The following is a 12,845-nucleotide window of genomic DNA, read 5'->3' on the forward strand; positions in this document are numbered from 1 at the left end:
GCCCGGACCTCTCTGCCGGTGGGCATCCCTGGGTGTGTGTGGTGTTGTGTGAGGATCCCGTGTGTGTCAGGTTGTGTGTGCCTCCCCTGTGTGTGACCATGTGTGTGTGTCCCCCGTGCGTGTGCATGTGACGTGCGTGTGCATGTGACGTGGTGTGTCCGTGAGGCGTGTGTGCATCCCCTGGGTGTGTCCGTGAGTCGTGTGCGTGTGTGTCACCCATGTGTGTCATGTGTGCATCCCCTGGGTGTGTCCATGTGCTGTGGGTGTGTCCGTGTATTATGTGTGTCTGTGTGTGTGCCGTGGCGTGTCCGTGTGGTGTGCGATGACCCAGCTCCCGGACCAGCGTCTCTGTGTGGGACTCTGTGATCTGGCTGCCAGCTTGCGCCCGGAGGCGTGTGCCGGGCTGGCCCATGTTGCGTGTGTCTGTGTATCTGCATGTCTTGGTTGCGTGTTGGGGCCTGTGTCTGTCCGCGGGTCTCTGTGGGGCTGGGAGGATGCAGGGGGCAGGACCCGGGGGCCACTTCTTGGGGGTCTCTGGCCTGTTCTGGGCTTTGTTCCCTTTGGTTTGGGGGGGACGGTCTAGGTGTTGAGCCCCCGGCGCCCAGATCTGCCCCCAGCTGCCGGCTGCTCTGAGGATTAAACCTGGAAAGGGGGGACAGCAGGGGGGGTTGGGGGGCAGACAGATGGGGCTGGTGGATTCTCACCTCCCAATCCCTGATTTCCGGTTGCCAACTCCTCCCCTCCCACCCCAGCCTGGTCTGTCGGGACAAGCTGGGGGGGCGGGGGGGGGAGAAAAGCAGCCTAGGTTGGGACTGGGGGAGTTTTTTTGGGGGGGGCAGCTGTTTCTCCCCCATGTCAGAGACTCCCCCCCATGCACCCCCCCCATCCCGGTGAATGGGACTTTTGTTGTGAAGGATCCTGGGAAGAGCTGGGAAAGGCATCGCTCCTGGGGAGGGGTGGAGACGTGGGGGGGGGGGTGGAGGGCTGGGGGTGGAGAAGGGGGAGGGGTGGAGACGGGGGATGGGGGGGGCGAGACAAAGGGAGCAGAGAAGAAAAGTTAGAGAAGAGAGAAGAAGTTTGGAGGGAGTGAGGCAGACTGGGGGGGGCGCCCCGGGGACGGGGGGTTGTGTCTCGGGGCTCAGGGACAGACCGGGGGGGTCTCGGGGATAGTTTCCCCCCCCAGGAATGGGGGGTCCCGGCTGCTGGGAGTGGGACTGAAGAAAACTCCGCCGGTCGTCCCCCCCAACGCAGGGTGAGTACCTGGGGGGGAGCAGACAGACACGGGGGGGGGTGCACGGAACCCGGCCAGGGGGCGCAGTGGGGGGCTGGGGATTGGGGTGGGGCTGGGTTTTCGGGGAGATTCAGGGTCTGGGAGGGGGTTGGAGGTTCCGGGGGCACACACAGCCCAGGGCATCCGCTTTCAGAGTGAGGGGGACTCGGGGGGCTCCCCCTTGGGGCAGGGAGGGGCCTATGGGGGGCTGGGGGCCCCTAACTGTCCCCCATGACTCAAAAGGCAGGCACCCCTGGGTTACCCCGCCCTGAACACGGGTCCCCTCGCCCCCCCCGGCTGGGTGAAACACACCCCGAGGACCCCCCCCATGAACTTAGCCATGACTCACCGAGATAAACATCTGGGGGGTGGGGAAGGGCTAGACACTGCTGAGAGCGATGGGGGGCTGAGGGGCGGGGATGGAGAAGCAGTTCCCAGCCCCGTCCTGCCCGCCATTGCCCCACACTGCCCCCCCTTCCCATGCTACTTCCCAGCCCCACATCCTACCCCCTTCTCCCCATGGTGTCCCCCTCTCCCCACACTGCCCCCCAGCCCACCACACTGCCCCCATCTCCCCTCATGGCCTCCCATCTTCCCACATTGCCCTCTACGCTGCCCCCCATCTCCCCACACTGCCCCTCAGCCCCCACGGTGCCCCATCTCTCCACGCTGCCCCCATCTCCCCCCATGGCCCCCCATCTCCCCACATTGCCCTCTACGCTGCCCCCCCGACCCCAAGCTGCCCGCATCTCTCCACACTGCCCCCCAGCCCCCACGCTGCCCCCTCTCCCCACACTGCCCCCCCAGTCTCCCACGCTGCTCCCTGCCTACGGGGTGGGTGCCCCAGGCCGTGGGGCTGGGCGGGACAGGAGGCTGACCCTGAGGCCGGCCTGCCTGTCTGTGGGGGCGGGTCTGGGGCTGCGGTTCGCTAATGGGATGCAGATGGGGCAGGGAGAGGCCGGGGCCCGGGGCCAGCTGGCCGGAGCCCCCGTCCACAGCCGCCAAATGCGGCCGACGCCCCCGCCGGCCGGGGCCCCACCCTGCCCCTGCCCCCCTGAATCCGAGCTCTCACCCACCCACAAACCCCCAACCTGCTCCGCAGCCCAGGGCCCCCTCGTCCCCCCTCCCTATAGCGCAGCGCCCCCTCGTCCCCCCTCCATATGGCCCAGCGCCCCCCAGCGCCTCCCCGTCCCCCTCCCTATAGCGCAGCGCCCCCCATCCTCCCTCGCTATAGCGCAGCCCCCATCCTCCCTCGCTATAGCGCAGCGCCCCACAGCGCCGTCCCGTCCCCCCTCCCTATAGCGCAGCGCCCCCCAGCGCCTCCCTATAAAGCGCCCCCATCCTCCCTCGCTATAGCGCAGCGCCCCCTAGCACCGCCCCGTCCCCCCTCCCTATAGCGCAGCGCCCCCTAGCGCCGCCCCGTCCCCCGTCCCTATAGCGCAGCGCCCCCTAGCGCCGCCCCGTCCCCCGTCCCTATAGCCCAGCGCCGCCCCATCCCCCCTCCCTATAGCCCAGCGCCCCCCAGCACTTCCCCGTCCCCCCTCCCTATAGCCCAGGGCCCCCTAGCTCTGCCCCGTCCCCCTCCCTATACCGCAGCCCCCCTAGCGCCGCCCCGTCCCTCTCCCTATAGCCCAGCGCCGCCCCATCCCCCCTCCCTATAGCCCAGGGCCCCCTAGCTCTGCCCCGTCCCCCTCCCTATACCGCAGCCCCCCTAGCACCGCCCCATCCCCCCTCCCTATAGCGCAGCGCCCCCCATCCTCCCTCGCTATAGCGCAGCGCCCCCTAGCACCGACCCGTCCCCCCTCCCTATAGCCCAGGGCCCCCTAGCTCTGCCCCGTCCCCTCCCTATAGCGCAGCGCCCCCTAGCACCGCCCCGTCCCCCTTCCCTACAGCGCAGCGCCCCCTAGCGCCGCCCCACCCCCCTCCCTATAGCGCAGCCCTCCATCCTCCCTCGCTATAGCGCAGCGCCCCCAGGGCCTCCCCGTCCCCCCTCCCTATAGCGCAGCGCCCCACAACGCCTCCCCATCCCCCCTCCATATGGCCCAGCGCCCCCCAGCGCTTCCCCATCCCCCCTCCCTATAGCCCAGTGCCCCCTAGCTCTGCCCCGTCCCCCTCCCTATACCGCAGCCCCCCTAGCGCCGCCCCATCCCCCCTCCCTATAGCCCAGCGCCCCCTAGTGCTGCCCCACTCCCTGCACTGGGGCCAGCCCTGTGTGCCAGCAGACAGAGCCCCCTATGGGACAGCGCCCCCTCACTTCCTTTCCCTCACCCCCTGCCCCCCTCTCCCATCTGCTGGGGGGCAGGGCCCAGCTAATCCGCTCAGCCGCAGCTTAGCGCTGCATTAGGGGTCGGTTGTCAGACGCCAGGCGTGGGAGGGACAGCCAGACAGGGGGACCCCTCCGCCAGCCTGGGACAGACACAGTGCTCAGGGCCCGCTCCAGCCCCGAACCCTGACCCAGCCCCCTGGAGCCCCCGCTCTGGCCCCAATGAGCAGGAGGAGGAAGCCACATGGGCCACCATTGTCCAGTACGCACCTGAATCTGTCACTCCCTCTGCGGGAGCCGGAGGGCTGGTTTCCTTCCTGCTAGGCCCTGGGAGGAGCTGGCCGGCCTGACCGAGGGGGGCCCTGTCTCAGAGTATGGGGGCTGTGGGTCGGGAGTGAGGGGCACTGGCAGGGCTGGGCTAGCAGGGGGCTGTGGGTCGGGAGTGAGGGGCACCAGCAGAGCTGGGGGGAGCCCAGGGCTAGCAGGGGCTGCGGGTCGGTAGTGAGGGGTACCAGCAGAGATGGGGGGGCAGGGCTGGGCTGGCAGGGGCTGGGGGTCGGGAATGAGGGGCACTGGCAGAGCTGGGGGGCAGGGCTGGGCTGGCAGGGGCTGAGGGTCGGTAGTGAGGGGTACCGGCAGAGATGGGGGGGGCAGGACTGGGCTGGCAGGGGCTGCGGGTCAGGAGTGAGGGGCACCGGCAGAGTTGGGGGGCAGGGCTGGGCTGGCAGGGGCTGTGGGTCGGGAGTGAGGGGCAGGGCTGGGCTGGCAGGGGCTGTGGGTCGGTAGTGAGGGGGACCGGCAGAGCTGGGGGGCAGGGCTGGGCTGGCAGGGGCTGCGGGGCAGAAGTGAGGGGCACCGGCAGAGCTGGGGGGCAGGGCTGGGCTGGCAGGGGCTGTGGGTCGGGAGTGAGGGGCACCGGCAGAGCTGGGGGGGGGCAGGGCTGGGCTAGCAGGGGTGGCCAGTCAGGAGTGAGGGGCACTGGCAGAGGAAACCCAGGAAGAGAGGTGGGGGCGGGCGGGGGGGAGGAAGGAGACAGAGCTGTCTGTCCGTCTGCCTGTCTGACCCATCTGGGAAGGTGTCACATCCTGCTTGGGAAGCAGCATCTCTTGGAGACAACACAGAGAACAAGCCAGGGCAATGCAGGGAGTAGGTCCCACGGCTGCCCTCTCAGTCAGCGCTGGTCCCGATGCCCCCGTGCTGCGCTAGGGGCGCTGAGCTGCGGGGAGCGGGGTCGGGGGGCTCTCCCCTGGCAGGCAACAGCACATCGGGCTGTGGGGGAGGAAAGGGAGGAGGTCAGGATGGGATGAGGCAGAGAGAGGCTCAGCGGAGCTGCTACTAACGGCACAGGACTCCTGGGTTCTCGCCCCGGCTCTGGGACGGGAGCGGGGGCTGGTGGGTTGGAGCAGGGGGCTGGGAGCCAGGACTCCTGGGTTCTCTTCCTGGCTCTGGGAGGGGAGTGGGGGCTGGTGGGTTAGAGCAGGGGGGCAGGGAGCCAGGACTCCTGGGTTCTCCCCCCGGCTCTGGGAGCGGAGTGGGGGCTGGTGGGTTAGAGCAGGGGGCGTGGGGAGCCTGGGTTCTCTCCCGAGCTCTGGGAAGGGAGGGAGGGCTGGGGGGGTCTGAGCAGGGGGCGGGGGGCGCTGGGAGCCAGGACACCTGGGTCCCATTGACCCCTCTTGGTTCCGGCAGAAGGATGAAGCTGCCCCTGGCGTGCTGCCGGCTCCAGGTCCTCGGGGCCGCCCTGGCCGTGTGCATGACCATCGGCTTCACCCTCCAGCTGCTGGGGGTGCCTTTCCAGCGGAGGTGAGTCCCCAGGGTGCAGCTGCAACAGGGGCGCCACCTGCTGGCCATGGGGGGAACCACCGGGGCCTGCACCTACCTTAATGGGCGGGGGGAGAGGGGGCCCGCGCATCTCTGCCAGGTTTCTAGGAGCCGGTGAGCCTGCCAGCCGGTCCCCTCTGCCCTTAGACCCTGCGAATCCCCCTGCCCACTGCCGTCCTTCCCGGGCCGAGGGGAGAGTGCTGCGCTCCTCACGCTGTGCATTGAACCCGCGACTCCCATCCAGCCTCCTGCCTCTGGGCTGCCCCTAGGGGAAAAGAAGAGGGAGAAATTTCATTCCCACAGGAGGGCGGGGAGACTAGGACGGGGCCAATAAGCTTCCACCGGGAGTGCCTTAATAATCCCAAGGGAACCCCGCACAAGGCGGAAACCCGGGGCAACTGCTGCAGAGGAAAACAAACGAAAGGCAGGTCGGGAGGAAATCAGACCCCGGCGCTGGATGAGTTATACCCAGCCCGGGCCAGGATCCGGAGGCAGAAAAGGTGCTTTAAAGACGTCAGGAGCAGGAGGAAGACGGGGAAAGCGGAGGCCCGCCGCGTAGCGGGGAAGGGGAGCTGGGAATGCATGGCATCGAGAGGGCTGCAGTGTTTACGGCCCGTCTGCGCGTGGGGAGTAAACGGCCTAGGAACGGTGCACAGGGTGAGACAGAGAGACATGGCCCAGGGCACTGTCTGAGCTTTGATTGGGTCAGAGTACCCCCCCCCCAGAAAACTCCTGTTCGAGCCCCGCCCAGGAACCCCACTTTGCAGAAGGTTTTACGCAGGAACGACGGGGTAAACGGGACAATCTCTGCCACAGTCCCCACTGTAAAGGGAGCAAGTGGGGCTGGCAAAGATTCAGAGAAAGGCAGCACACGTGATCCAGGGTACAGAATGGCTCCCGTACGAGGAGAGAGCAGATAGACAGGGGCTGTTCAGCTTGGACAAGAGACGCCTAAGGGGGGGATACGATCCAGGTCTATAAAACCAGGACTGGTGCCGAGAAAGCGAAGAGGGAAGTGTTATTTACCCCTTCACACAACACAAGAACCAGGGGTCGCCTGATGAAATTAGCAAGCTGCAGGCTTTATACCAACAAGAAGCACTTTGTCGCACAACTAACCTGCGGAACTCCTTGCCGGGGGATGCTGTGAAGGCCAAAAGTATAACCGGGTTCAAACAAGAACCGGGTAAGTTCCTGGAGGCGAGGTCCACCAATGGCTACTAGCTGAGGTGGTCTGGGACGGAGCCCCATGCTCTGGGCATCCCTAGACCTCTCTCTGACAGCTGTGGCAGTCGGGGCAGATCTCTCCAGAACTCCCCTGAAGCTCTGGTGCTGGCCCTTTGGCCTGACCCAGCAGGGCAGCAATAACCACATCTTGGAGTGAGCCGTTCCCGCTGCTAACGCCAGGCCCGCGGGTCAAACTACCCACACTCCACTGTCCTGCCGCTCTCGGCTGGCACACAGGTGTTCTCCCCCGCGGTGAGCCGTCCGAAACAGCCAGCGTCCGCTCAGCGCCGGGGACGGCAGAGAGGCAGAAAAGCTCCAGGGCCTCTGACCCAATCCCGGCAAACGCCAGTCACGGCTTGGGGTGACGCTGAAACCAGCCGCCATCCGGGCTGTACCCGGGTGGTTCCCTGGCGGACCCCAACATCCCCAGAGCATCCACAGCGAATGCATTCCCAAGAGCCTGAGGAGAACAGAGCTACCCCTTCTCTGCCAGGCTGCAGGGCACAGCAAGGGAAGGAACGCCGGCTGAACCAGAGAAGGAAGAGCCTAAAGACCCCGTGGATACGTTGGACGTAACCGAGTCGGCAGGGCCTGAATTCAGCCTTGGCTACTGCGGGAACCAGCTGAAGTTATCTCAGACCCATTAGCGACGATTTTGGAGAACTCCTGGAAAGACGGGGGAGGCCCAGCGGCCTGGAGAAGGGGAAATGTGGCACCGGTCTTGCAAAGGGGAACATAGGGGACGCAGGGAATGACAAGCCAGCGGTGAGCCCCTGGACGGGAACAGGGTGACGAGGAGCAGCCAGCATTGGTGTGTCACAAACAAACCCTGACACCCCGGGGTCATTTCTGTCATTGACGGGGCAATCGGCCTGATGGGTGCGGGGGGAAGTGGCAGACTCGCTAGATCTCGAGTTTTTAGTCTGGTTTTTGAGGCAGGCCCACAGAACAGTCTCAGAAGCCAGCAAGGGAAACAGAAGCAGAATTCAAAACCACCCAGACAAATTAGAGGAGGGGTCCGAAATCCACATGGCAAAACTCAGCACAGACAAGCGCCAAGGGCCACCCCGGGGAAGGAAAATCACACGCGCCCCCATGAACGGGGGCTTCCAGCTAGAGGCGGCCCCGCTGCTGACACGGAGCCGGGGGCTAGGGTGGGTCGGGTGGCAAAAGGGCTGATCTCCTGCTGGGGGGTGGAGGGGTATTAACAGGGGCAGGAGGTGACTGGCTCCAGAGGGCTGCGCAGGGGGATGCCCCCCTCCAGGTTGGGAGATCCCTGGTGGGGGAGGGAAGGGAGTCCAGAGGGGGGCCTCTGAGCCTCCAAGGTCTGGAGAGTGCTGTGAGCCCTGCGAGGGGAGGGGACCCCCCACGGTTGGAGGTCAGGAGCTGTGAGCCCTATGGGGGGGAGGGGATCCCCCATGGTTGGGGGTTGGGAGCCCTGGTGGGGGCGGGAAGGGAGTCTAAAGGGGGGCTGTTAGCCGACGGCCAAGGATGTTTGGTGAGGTGCCAGCTATGCCCGTTTATACCATCCGTGACTTTAACCGCTAGGACGCACTGTCCCTTCGCGGCGGGCAGCCCGGGCTAGGCTGACGGATGCCCCAAGGTCCTAACCACCCGTGACTTTAACTGCTAGAGCTCAGAGCTCCTTCGCAGCGGGCAGCCAGGATTGACTGACAGGTGCCCCAAGAGTTTGCCCCATGGAGGCGGCACAACTCAACGCTAGGCTCTTAGTACTCTCACCTAATGGCCAGGCTTTAGAGCCAAAACGGCTGAGGTTCTTTAATTGTGTCGGCTGCTTTACAGTAAACCAGAGAAAACAAGTCAGGCTTATGCATAAATGGTTACCAAAATTTATTAAGCTAGATTCTAATCATGTGGTTACAAAATTGCTAGTGCCTACTTATTTAAATGTAGAGATGTTACACACACAAACAAGTTACAAAACTGAAGCCACAATCCTAAAGAAAGAAAACAAAGTATAGAGCTCTATTTCAAAATATGTGTACACTAAAGATAGGAGATCAGGTGTGGGTGCTTCTTACCCTCCTTGCATCTCTCGATTCCAGCGGTGCCAAGCCAGGATCGGTCACTCAATTCCGCAGAAAGACGAATAAGGGACAAGGCGTAGGGACCCTCTTAGCTGCAGAAGCCTTGGGAGGCTGTCACTTATCTGACCAGCAGATAGATAGTGAAAAGCACTCAAAAATCATGGTGCTGTAGGTCCCCTACTTATACCTCTGTACTCCTTTATTCTCTTTCTCCTTTCTTATGCCAAATTGAGGCTGGTCTGTCGGGGTGACGCCAGCTTTCGCAAGAGTAGTTTACACTTGCAAAGGAGAGAAACAATAAGTTTCGACTACTGGACATTTCTTTTATCAGGGTAAATATTTTCCCACCTAGGATGTTGGGGTGTGTGCATCACGCTATTTAGTAGGGGCTAAGAGCCATGTCTGTCACAGGGCCTCTGCCTGCTGTGAGCTTAATCCTTGTATCTGCTCCCAGAGGCACATTGTAGCAGCACACCTGTGCTTTCACAGCTTCAAAGGCTGTGCTGGAATATATGTTAAGTGCCCTGTTCCGGCTTCCTCCTGTGTTTCCAGCAATGCTGGTCTGAGGGGCGGGGTGGGGGGGGGGGCTGGCTGTCTGGCTACAGGGGCCTCTGAGCCTCCAAGGTCTGGAGAGTGCTGTGAGCCCTGCGAGGGAAGGGGATCCCCTATGGTTGGAGGTCAGGAGCTGTGAGCCCTGCGTGGGGAGGGGATCCCCTATGGTTGGAGGTCAGGAGCTGTGAGCCCTGCGAGGGGAGGGGATTGCCCATGGTTGGGAGCCCTGGGGAGGGCGGGGATCCCCCATGGTTGGGGGCCAGGGGCTGTGAGCCCTGTGGGGGGAGGGGATCCCCCATGGTTGGGGGTCAGCGGGGTCTCTGTCCGTCTCTCACTTCCCCCCTCTGTTCCAGGGGCTCCCCGGACCAGCTGCCCGACTTGCGGCTGATCCCTGGGGGTGGGGCTGAGGAGGGGGGCCCCTCGCCCTCCCGGCCCTGCCAGCCGCGGCACCACATCGTCTTCCTGAAGACGCACAAGACGGGCAGCAGCACCATCGTGAACCTGCTGCACCGGTTCGGGGAGACGCGGGGGCTGCGCTTCGCCCTGCCCCCCCGCTACCAGTTCGGGTACCCCTACCCCTTCCAGGCCCGGCGGGTGAAGGGCTACCGGCCGGGGGGGCCCAGCTTCGACATCCTCTGTCACCACATGCGCTTCGACCTGCCCGAGGTGAGACTGGGGGGGGTGGGGGGAGGATAGTGGGGCAGCTGGGAGGGGGTTGGGGGGGCAGGGGTCGTGTATTCAGGGGGAGCCCAGGGGAGGGGGCTCAGGGGGTTAGGGGCCATGCATACGGGGGGAGCCCTGGGGAGGGGGCTCAGGGGCATGGGGAAAGGGGCTCAGGGGGGCTGGGGCCATGCATTTAGGGGGATCACGGGGGACGGGACTCAGGGGGGCTGGGGTCATGCATTTGGGGGGGGAGAATGGGGGAGGGAGCTTGGGGGGACCAGGGACCGTGCATTTGGGGGGAGCACAGGGAGGGGACCTGGGGGGGCTGGGAGAGCTTGAGGGGAGAGGGCAGCGTGGAGGACTCTGGGGGGAGTTGTGAGGGGGTGTGGGGGAGAGCCTGGGGGGGCTCTGAGGGGGGAGCATGGGGGCCCTAGGAGAAAGGATTTGGGGGTTCCCCTCCCCCTGCCCCACTCTCTTCCCTTGTTCCTCTCCCCCAGGTGCAGAAAGTCATGCCCCCCGACAGCTTCTACTTCTCCATCGTGCGAGACCCGGGGTCGCTGGCCGAATCCGCCTTCTCCTACTACCGGGGGGTGGCGCCGGCCTTCCGCCGGGCGGGCTCGCTGGCCCAGTTCCTGGAGGCGCCCGTGCGCTTCTACGACCCGGCCGAGCGGGGCAACCACTACGCCCGCAACCTGCTGTGGTTCGACTTCGGGCTGGCGCCGCCGGCCTCGCCGGGCCCCGCAGCCGTGCGGGCGGCGCTGGCCCGGCTGGACCGGGCCTTCCCGCTGGTGCTGCTGACGGAGCATTTCGACGAGTCGCTGGTGCTGCTGCGGGAGGCGCTGTGCTGGGCGGAGGAGGACGTGGACGCCTTCCGGCACAACGAGCGCAGCCCCCGGGCTGTGCGGCCTCTGGACCCCGCCCAGGCCACCCAGCTGCGGGCCTGGAACGCCCTGGACTGGCAGCTCTACTCCCACTTCAACCGCAGCTTCTGGCGCCATGTGGAGGCCTTCGGGCCGGCCCGGCTGCGGGCCGAGGTGGCCAGGCTGCGGGAGCGGCGCCGGGAGCTGGCCAGGCGCTGCCTGCAGGGCGGGGGCCCCGTGGAGGCGGCCGGCATCCCCGACGAGCGGATCCGCCCCTTCCAGTTCGGCCAGGCGCAGATCCTGGGCTACGCGCTGCGGCCGGGGCTGGGGCCTGTCGACCAGCAGCTCTGCACCCGCCTGGTCACCCCCGAGCTGCAGTACAAGGACAGGCTGGACGCTCGACAGTTCGGGGCCAACGGCTCGGCGGGCGCGCCTGGAGGGGCGGGCAGGTAGCTGGGGGCCGCCTCTCCCCACCCCCTCCACCCGGTACGGACCCCCTGCCCCAGAAGGATGGGGGGGACGCGGTACATACCCTCGTGGGGACCCCACAGATCCGGCCCCCCGGCACAGACACAGGGAGATATGGGGCACAGCCCCCTGGCACAGACAGACGGGGGTTCAATGGGGCACAAAACCCCCTGGGATCCCCCAATATCCTGGCTCCTGGTATGGACAGACGGCTGGGACAATGGGTACAGCGCCCGGGGGGCTGAGAGCCATCAAACCAAACCCTGCACACTTCAAGCTGGGGGGGCTGCCGCAGCCCCCGCCTTGCTCCAGCTCCGATGTCTCCGGGCTCCACCTGGACAATATTTATTGGTCTGTTATCACAGGCCTGTAACTGGGCAGCGGGTGCCCGGTGAGGTCTGTACTCGGCAGGGGGGGGATCCTTGGTACCTCTCTCCTCCCCCCGCCCGCCCGCCCCTCACCACCCCACTGCGTTTGTTAAATTCCCGGCTCAACGGTTCCCGCTTTCGCGTGGTTTGTTTCCTTTTGATAAAGTTATTAAATCAGGAAACGGGTCTGGCGATTATAAGTTGCAAACCGAAACCCAGAGGGCGGTGCAGAGAGGGAACGAGCCCCGGGGGGTCGGGGGACAGAAGAGGGGCCCCGGGGGGGCATAAAGTGGGAGGAGTCTTGAGGAGGGGGGTGCATAGAAGAGGGAAATGGGAAGCCGAAGCCCCCCCCACCCCTCCCCCAGTCCGGCAGCACAAGCCCGGCCCCCACCCAGTGGGTGGGGGGCAGGTTGGGGGGCAGCCCAGGGCCAGAGGCCCAGGCTGGGCCAAGCTCCCTGGGGCAGGGCCCCAGCAGTGGCCCCAACAGTTATTGGGCCTGGGAACCGTCAATCCTCCCCTGGGCCCCTCGGCAATCCAGGAAGTCCCGCCCCCACTGGGCCTCAGGCTCCCGCAACCTAGGAAGTCCCGCCCCCTGAGGAGCTCCCGGGAGCAGATTTGTCCTCCTTACCTGTCCATCATTCCCTGGGCCTTGCCCCGGCCTACCAGGAAGTCCCGCCTCCTCAGGGCCTTCCAGGGTCGGGGTTGGGCAGCGGCTCCATCCGTCACATCCCAGGTTGGGAGGGGGGAATCCAGGAAGTCCCGCCTCATTCTAGCGCAGGGATTGGTCACTGGCTGTGTCCATCACCCTTTCGCTGTGTCCCTGGGGGCGGGGCCGTTTCCCCCGCTCGCACCTCCCCCCACGTGCTCGCTCCGATCGATGCGCTCGGCGCTCGGCTGCGCACCCTGCCCCCTCCCCCCCCGCCGGCCGCTCTGGCTCCGCCCCCTCCGCGCCCGGCCCCGGCTGCAGCGCCCGGCCCGGGACCCCCCCAGAGAGCGGGACCTGCCCGGCCCCAGCGCCCCCCCGGGTCCTAGCGCCCCCCCCGTCCTCTCCGGATCCACCAGCGGACCCCCCCCCGGTCCCACTAACCCCCCCTCCCGCCCCGGGTCCTAGCACCCCCCCGGTCCCCTCCGGATCCACCAGCGCCCCCCCCAGCGGCCCCCCCGCCCCCCAGGTCCTGGCGCCCCCCCGGTCCCCTCCGGATCCACCAGCGCCCCCCCCAGCGGCTCCCCCGCCCCCCAGGTCCTGGCGCCCCCCCGGTCCCCTCCGGATCCACCAGCGCCCCCCCCAGCGGCTCCCCCGCCCCCCAG

The 12,845-nt window shown here is 66.2% G+C and overlaps 1 protein-coding gene across 3 annotated transcripts; it reads left to right on the top strand.

Annotated features, from left to right (window-relative positions):
- The first annotated feature begins 1,095 nt into the window (after positions 1-1,095).
- GAL3ST4 (galactose-3-O-sulfotransferase 4) lies at positions 1,096-11,719 on the top strand. Of its 3 annotated transcripts, none has more exons than XM_084616413.1 (4): positions 1,096-1,252; positions 5,220-5,333; positions 9,532-9,844; positions 10,339-11,719. In XM_084616413.1, exons 2-4 carry the CDS (start codon positions 5,224-5,226, stop codon positions 11,152-11,154), a joined length of 1,239 nt encoding a protein of 412 aa, XP_084472539.1. In that variant the 5' UTR covers positions 1,096-1,252; positions 5,220-5,223; the 3' UTR covers positions 11,155-11,719. The 3 variants fall into 3 exon arrangements, with proteins under 3 accessions (XP_084472539.1, XP_084472541.1, XP_084472540.1); XM_084616415.1 differs by lacking the exons at positions 1,096-1,252; positions 5,220-5,333 and adding exons at positions 5,419-6,537; positions 7,072-7,343; XM_084616414.1 differs by lacking the exons at positions 1,096-1,252; positions 5,220-5,333 and adding an exon at positions 5,419-7,343.
- The last annotated feature ends 1,126 nt before the right edge of the window (positions 11,720-12,845 follow it).

The sequence above is a fragment of the Lepidochelys olivacea genome, assembly GCF_965140295.1.
Source record: "Lepidochelys olivacea isolate rLepOli2 genome assembly, chromosome: 28".
Classification (NCBI taxonomy): domain Eukaryota; kingdom Metazoa; phylum Chordata; order Testudines; family Cheloniidae; genus Lepidochelys; species Lepidochelys olivacea.